The following is an 8399-nucleotide window of genomic DNA, read 5'->3' as shown; positions in this document are numbered from 1 at the left end:
TCTGAGGAAGTCAGATATATTATGGGATGCATTATTACACTTTTTATCGTATAGAATACACGGAAAGTACAATTTTGCTGAAGTACAATATACATCTATATTGTATAAATTTTCAGCTACAAATTTTCAGATAATTTTGTTAAATCATCAGAATAATTCATATAGAAAACTCAAGTATGCTGCAAAAAGTTTCGATATTCCAGCGGCCAATTTAACTGTTCAAATTATTTTGACAATCCAACAAAATTACTTTTAGCTCTGTAATTAAATTTTCAGACATTTCTGAATTCACAAAATTATTCTTTCCGTGTAATTACAAAGAATGATCCCTACAGGGAAAAAACGATTTTGCTGTAGTATCTAAAAATTTAGCTGTGTACAGATTTGAAAAATAACTTCAATTAGCTATCAAAATAATTATGTAGAACGCTTAAATGTTGATAATAATGTTGCAACAAGTTTTGATATTCGCTAGCAATTAGTTCGACCGTACATAATTCATAATTATTTTGATTATGGTCTAACAAAATTACTTTTAGATTGGCTAAATTTTTTAACATTTCTGAAGTCGCAGAATTGTTCTTTTTGCATAATTATAAAAATACAATTCCTACAATTTAAAAATATAAATAGGGCACAGAGCCAAATTAATTTAACGAATTATTTAATTCATATATTAATACAAAAGCAGACGTTTCGACTCCGATCGGGTCATTTTCAATGATACAAATATTGTACTTAAAATTAAATTAACAATTTTTTCTATAAAATCTTCCTATTGTTGAAAATCGTGGAAACAATGCGTTAAGTTTGAACATTCATAATTATTTGTGTCTTATCTTTGATCCTAATAAAAAGTATATAAGTAAAAATTAGCACATTGTTTAAAATTCAATTATAATACACACAAATATAAAAGTCTTATTTACCCTGTCATAAATAATTCCTACATTAATAATTTAGCTAGCAATAATTTAGTTATACAAACACAGAGTTCAAAATAATTTTACTGAACCATTAAAATAATTCGTAAGAATCTCAAGCATGACGAACAATGCTGCGGAAAGTTTTGATATTTTAGCAACTAATTTCAGAATCCCACATAATTATTTTGATAATCCAACAAAATTGTTTTCAGATCCGTAACTAAATTTATAGGTATTTCAGCTATACCGTCCTGTTCATGTAGTTTAATCTCTCTTTTAGAGCCAAGGGTTTAATATTTCAATATTTTGTTAACCACCCACAGACAGCACAGAACATCCATTGGACATCCAGACTTGGTTTCAATCTGGTCCATACGTTCATAAGTAGACTTAGTTAGACGAATGTTTTAAAAACGTACGTTATTCAACGTACAATGTGAACATTTAAAAAATGTTTATCTTATGTAAATAATTTTCCAAGTCTGCTTGCGACGTGTTGCTTTCGCTTAACTTGCCAAGTGAAAATTTTTTTAAGATCGCATGAGGATTTTTTTTTTTTAGAGTCGAAATTGGTTACATACCTAATTTAAATTTTTTTATTAAATTTATGTTATAAGCAGCAAAATATATTGTTTTAATTTTAAGTTTTAGTTCGATGTACTTTACAAAAATTTTATTACATAAACAAAAATAAAACAAATAAAGGACTCTTTCTTTAAAAACATTATAAACATGGAAATGGCATTGTAAGAGTCAAACGAAAAGTAAATTAACAAACAATTAATACATATATTCTAAAATGAACTTATAAAATTTACATAAATGTAACGATTAAAAAACAGATGTTAATTACATTACTAGTTTCGACCACCAAATCTGGTCCTCTTCAGATGAAACACTTTACGTTGAAATGTACATAATTATGGAAAAACATCAATACATAAGAAAATCTTGTGCGTAGTTAAATATATAACAAAAAATTCTTACAAATCTATACGTGAGAATATTAGTTGGTCCGTGAATCCATATATTTACAAAAATAGTCATAATGATAAATGTCACACAATAAGAAAACAGTAAAAAAAAAGAGTCGGAATTGGTCCGTTGAGGATGTTTGACGTGTTCCATGTATAACTTTTTATCTCAAGATGTACTTCGATAGTTTTGTAATATTTCTGACATAAGTTTTTTTTAAAGAAAAAAATTTTTTTTTTTTTTTTTTACTGTTTTCTTATTGTGTGACATTTATCATTATGACTATTTTTGTAAATATATGGATTCACGGACCAACTAATATTCTCACGTATAGATTTGTAAGAATTTTTTGTTATATATTTAACTACGCACAAGATTTTCTTATGTATTGATGTTTTTCCATAATTATGTACATTTCAACGTAAAGTGTTTCATCTGAAGAGGACCAGATTTGGTGGTCGAAACTAGTAATGTAATTAACATCTGTTTTTTAATCGTTACATTTATGTAAATTTTATAAGTTCATTTTAGAATATATGTATTAATTGTTTGTTAATTTACTTTTCGTTTGACTCTTACAATGCCATTTCCATGTTTATAATGTTTATTACATACTTAATGTTATAACCGCTTTATTATTTTCATTTTATGATTTGACTCTAATCGTCCTTCATCTATGCTTAATTATTTTTTTCTTACTTTTGTTACCTCCGGTAACGTGACAATTTACCAAATTAAAGCTTAGTTCAGACAGTACGCAACAAGCGGCAAGTGTCAAGCAACAATAGCTTGCTGCTCGTAGTGATAAGAGTTCAGAATTTTTTGCTTCCAGCGTGCAAATTTGTCTGGATTTTGTGATCTAAAATTTGTTTAATATATTTAGTCCAGTTTTAGTTCATTGCATCCTAAAATGAACGTTCTTAGGAAGTCCAAAATGGTATAACCCTAGATATTTTTAAAACACCCAGTTTTTAAAATAACCATGGATCTAATCTGGATGTTTTTAATATGTCCAAACAACCAACACGTACGTTTTAAATACATTTTTCAAGCATTACTTTTTACTGGGTACTAGTTCCTTTTTTGATAAGATTCGTTTAGCACAGCTAAACGACAGCTCATATCGATATATATATCTGTCAGTTTGGATAACAACCAACTCTTCCGAAAGCGTGAGGTTTCCACGATCGCGCGTCACATCACGGATCGTGAGAATCCATCGACACGGTATTCAATCGTCAATAAGCCACCCACCGAGAAAGAAAAAGAAAGTGAAAGAGGAAGAAAAAGAGAGAAACGAGGACAGCGAATGAACGTAACTCGAGCGAGATTTTGCGTATTTATTCAACGACGCTGCGGTGGCGGATTACGAATGGCGGAGCGTGCGTTCAGTAACGAAAGATCTCACTCGATTCTGCCTAATGCCAGGGGCAGACCGCGCTGCCACGAAACGAACTCGCTCGCTTGCTCGCTCATTCATGGCAGCTCTCATTGGCAACAACCTGTTGCCGCAGTGACGTAACAGACACTTCCTATCGAAGGCGCCACGTCAAACAATACGATTGATTACGCCGATGTGCGGATTAGGTGCGGATCTCGGAAGTAACGACAAGTGGATATGGAAACGCAAACTCCTGAGGAGATTTCGAATCGAACCAACTCGACCCTATTCTTTTACGTGTTTTTTTTTTGGTTGTTCAGACGCCATTGAATTTAAATCGAATGAAATTAAATGAGAAAGTAAATCGTTTCTCTAACTTTAAAAGTTTGTCTCTGAAGGGGCTACGCTGAAAAAGAATAGTAAATTTTAATAAATATTTATTTGTATGATAAATAGTTCTAAATAAATATTTACTAAATGTAAACGTATACCATATTTATTTGATACAAAAGCCAAGTAATTTAACTGCTATTTTTTTATTAAATAAATATTTCTTTACTGTAAATGTTGACTTATTGTTAGGTCTATTGGAAGAAATATGTATTAAGATATTATATATAGAAGAATATATGCTGTACGCAAGTAATAATTACTTGTTTCAAATATTTTAAAAGTTGATATAGCCGCAAATTTATTATAAGTTCATAACATAAGCATAAAATAAATTCAAAATACACACATTCTAAATTGTACGTTTAATACTTCAAGATAATTAAATTAAAACAATTTCGATTTGCTTATTACATAAGTCGTTTCTTCGATCAATTTCATAACATTCTTCAAAAGAAAATAATTTGTTTTAGATTTTTCTCAAATGTAATCGCGATATATTTTAAGTTTACTCTCAAGGAAGTATTTTTTGTTAAAAATAACCGATAAAAGCAAGAAAGTATACTCAGTAATCACTTTTTTTAGCTACAGAACAATATTTTTCTGTATAAATGATAGTTTTCTAGCTGTGAAATAATTGCGTCGAAATAAATGATAGGAATTTTCGAATTTTTTTTCCGTTTAATTTTATGACAAATTGTAAGATAACGGAAAGAGAACTGTGAATATCTCTACGCAATCTGTAACAAAGATAAAAAATTTCACGGAAAAGCTGTGTTACAGCAAATGTTACCCTTAAAATATCGCCGTGGAAAGAAGATCGTCATTAAAGTTTTTCGCGAGCGATACTAATGGGGCCCCAAGGGTGCCCGTTAATTACGCCACTGGCAGGTTGGATGCTGCGTCAGGAGCAATGGCGGCTTACCTGGCTCGCCTGGCTGGCCCTCCCCCCTCCCGCGCCCCCTTTACCTGCGCCTCGGGGGCAAGCCGACGAACCTGTTGCCCGTTCTCATCCAGTGTCGTGTCGGTTTCGTTCTTACGCGGTGGTACGTGTGCTCTCGCGGGGCGCGCGCGCGCGCACGCGTTCAGGTGTCTCTCGGTGTGTTGCGATCGGCGGAAAACGCGACGGAAACGCGCGCGCGCGGCACCGCATGCGATCGGTAACGGCGCGCGGCAGCCGCGATATCGGTGAGACTTTCCTGCGCGTCGCGTCGGCCGATCGATTCGGGAACGATTCTCGGAATTCGGTGGCGGAGCACGGCGACGACGGAATATGAAGCGAAACGTACGTCGCTTTCCCGGATGTATCATCGCGATAAACACTCGTCGTTTACCGATCGCGTGACCACCCGCGAGATGATCGTTCTTGGTCGCGAAACACGTTTGTTTGTCGAATCTTGTAGAAAATTGCGAAATCGGTACGCGAGTGCCGAGTGAAGATGCACCTCTGTCGATCGGCGTGATTTCTTCGATATATCGTTATGAAAAGAAGCCGGCGAGAGAGTCAGAGCGCTCCGTAAGGAGATTTAGACTCCGGGCATATTAAGAGTGTGACGGGAGATAGTTGAGTGCTCGCGCCGAAAAAGGATCGGTGTGCGTAAATTAAGTGCAGTGAGTGGATACTTGATGTGGATCGCGTCTATCGCGATCGTTAAGGACGTCGTTCGGCTACGCTCCAAGGAACTCTCGTCCGTTCATCCATCGCTTCACGGATCGAGGAAGGTGAGTTTTAGTATGAGTTTCACAGTCGCAAATCGATCCTTTCGAGATAACCGAGGAGATAACCGAATTCACTGCAAAACCACACGGAAAGAACGATTTGACTGAAAGATCTCGATTTCGCTGGATACGGATCGTTTTGGAAGCCGAAACAAAAAATAATGAGCAGTCTGCAAGAAAACAATTCTTTTATATCGCATATAATGTATAGATAGTAATCAGGTTGAGTTTCCAACATCATTTCGTTGGAAACTTAAACAGGTGTTCTAAAATATTGAAATTTTTTGCAACGTCTCTCGTGGATTTTTGTGTTTCCAATGTAACATTATTTTAATAATCCAAAATCACTTTCAATGTTCCACAATTAAAATTTTAGATCTTTCAACAATTTTATTTTATTTTTTTTCGTATATTTTGATTTTTTTATTTATTTTAAGCCGTAATCACACTAGCGATTGCGCGATTGTAGTCGATGTGATTGAAGATTACTTTTCAACCAATCAGAGCAAAGCAGTCACCGATTACTTCGCTCCGATTGGTTGAAAAGTAATCCTCAATTGTCAATCACAATCACTCAATCGCTAGTGTGATTACGGCTTTACACTTCTCAAAGGGCGAACGATTTAAAAAACATTAGCGCGGTTAACGACAATATAATTTCAGAGAGGGATCTTTTTCTTTCTTTTATGAGCATTTCGCGGACGGCGGGCTACATCTGATAATGCGGAGATACATGATCATTAATTACGGCGGTATTATAATTTGCGTTTACACCGCGCTGCAAAGAAATTGGTAGGATCTAGAAATGATACGCGGTTTCTACATACAGAATTTCGCGAGGATGCGCGTGATCGCGCGCGTGACAGCGCGATTAACGAGCGCGATTAACGAACGGAGACGCGTAGCGAAGTGTCGGGATAAAGAAAGCGTGCGATGCGGGATCATGACTCATAAGTCACACTCCCGAGGAAACTGCGTAGTCGCACAGGCAGCAGGTAAATATTTCGATTGTGGGCGTATTCCCGCATTCCTGTCACGTACCGATCAAAAGAAAAAGGCCATCTCCGAGACACTCCTCTAAGAAGGGAGAATTATGTAAATGTAATTCTTAGTCATCACAACCGATCGAAATCGCTGGAATGCACCGTGGAGCTCGAACAATTTTAGGAGCACATCCTAAAATTACATCGAACGAAACGACGAAAGCGAAGTATATATGTAAGAAAAAAACTTTTTGTTGATGAAAATCCAAAAATAATTTTGTTACACATCCAACATAAATTTCTATCTAAATGTTAAATCCCGTCTTCTTGTAAGATCTACAAGGAAAGAATGGTTTTGTTGAAGTATCTAAAACTTTAGCTACAGATATAAATCTGAAAATAATTTTGTTAAAAATCAAAATAATGATGTAAGACACTCACCTTGTTAAAATGTCAAAACTTTTTGTAACTAACTAATTTTCTGCGTCATTATTTTGATAAAAGTAAAATCATGTTTTCCATGTAAGATTTCCCTGAATTAATTCCAACGCGCAAGTTATGGGTTTTAAAATAATTTTTCAGTAGTATTTTTCATACAACTTTTCAGACATCATATAAGTATCCTAAGTTTCCATTTTTACTTGGAGTTTCTGTTGCACTTATATATGGAATATTCTGAAAAGAAACGTAAATTTTGCAAAGTTAAAAAATATCTCTCTAGTTTGTGACAATGGGCGAGTGAAAATTATAATGAACAAAAATGGTGCGCTAGAGAGAGAGAGAGAGAGAGAGAGAGAGAGAGAGAGAGAGAGAGAGAGAGCTTGATCCACAGCATACATATACCGTCCTACGTAATTTTCTCTCGCATTATATAGGCGCGACAAAAAATCTCCATTACTTTATAAACGACAATTTTTCCCCGGCGTCACGCAATTTTCTCAATTTCTCAAGCCTAATCTTTGCGATTGTCTTTTCCTCTCATATCCGTACACTTAAAGATTTGAGTATAATTTCGTAGAATTGTTAAGCACAAAGTAACCATGTATTCATATACCCGGCAGAACAGTGCCCTTCTGTGGCTTTAAACTTAGTACCGTCGTCTTTCTCGCAGCTCGCCGTTTCCAATTACGTACTTGGAACGGGAGGGAGCGAGCAAGCGAGAGAAAGAGAGAAGAGAGGGACAAAGAGGGAGAGGATAGCGAAGGAGAGAACGGAGGATGCTGGATGCCGTGAGACCGTTCGTCGAAGCAATACCCGAGATCGTAGCGGAGGTGAGTGTCCGCTCCTTCTGCTTGGAATGTTGCGTTGTTTCTCGTCTCCCAAGAAGCAAAGAAGCATCTCTCTTCCGATTATACCTCGATGATCGATACTCGTTAGTTTCATCTTTTTTTAAAATCATTCGATTCATTTTCCAAAAAACAAAAAAAAACAGCTCGCACTGAGAAAAACGTAGTTATATGCGTAAAAAAAAGCCGTAATCACACTAGCGATTGCGCGATTGTGATTGACGATTGAGGATTATATCTCAACCAATCAGAGCAAAGCAGTCACCGATTGCTTTGTTCCGATTGGTTGATAAATAATCCTCAATCGTCAATCACAATCGCGCAATCGCTAGTGTGATTACGGCTTTAGAATACATGTTGCATATTGTATAAGTAATGTACTTTTCAAATTTTGCAAAGTAAATTTTATACTTTAGACAAAATTTACTTCACTGCGCGTAATATAAAAGTGCAGAGCCTTAAGAAGTTCGTGCTTACAGCCTTGAGAATAATACGATTTACTTTTGCTGTAAGTATAATCACTGAAATGAATTTGCTACATAATTGTAATGTACTTTTTACCTTATATATGTATACCCTCCCATTTTTTACTTTCGGGCAAGTAAAACTTGTCATGAGTTCGACAAAAATAGCCAGAATTTTTTACTAAATTCGTAAGATCCATTTTTACTATATACCCATTTTTCTTCGTGCGATTTTTCTTTGAGCGAAATTCGTTGCTCTCGCGAATCGATCACTG

At 35.3% G+C, this 8399-nt stretch overlaps 1 protein-coding gene across 1 annotated transcript; it reads left to right on the top strand.

The window, feature by feature from the left end:
• The first annotated feature begins 5275 nt into the window (after positions 1-5275).
• Positions 5276-7737, top strand: LOC108773530 (uncharacterized). Its single transcript, XM_018539368.1, has 2 exons — positions 5276-5394; positions 7486-7737. The coding sequence occupies exons 1-2, from the start codon at positions 5299-5301 to the stop codon at positions 7735-7737; spliced, it is 348 nt and encodes a 115-aa protein (XP_018394870.1). The 5' UTR covers positions 5276-5298.
• The last annotated feature ends 662 nt before the right edge of the window (positions 7738-8399 follow it).

Source organism: Cyphomyrmex costatus, unplaced genomic scaffold (genome assembly GCF_001594065.2).
Source record: "Cyphomyrmex costatus isolate MS0001 unplaced genomic scaffold, Ccosl1.0 scaffold212, whole genome shotgun sequence".
NCBI lineage: Eukaryota > Metazoa > Arthropoda > Insecta > Hymenoptera > Formicidae > Cyphomyrmex > Cyphomyrmex costatus.
The sequence above is the reverse complement of the archived record's forward strand: the minus strand, read 5'-3'. Positions and strand labels throughout refer to the sequence as shown.

Excerpts from the sequence above, each read along its gene's own strand:
- LOC108773530 (XM_018539368.1), top strand. The coding sequence starts at position 5,299 with ATGTGGATCGCGTCTATCGCGATCGTTAAGGACGTCGTTCGGCTACGC. Across the intron at positions 5,395-7,485 it reads CGCTTCACGGATCGAGGAAG|CTCGCCGTTTCCAATTACGT; the intron begins GTGAGTTTTAGT and ends TCTTTCTCGCAG.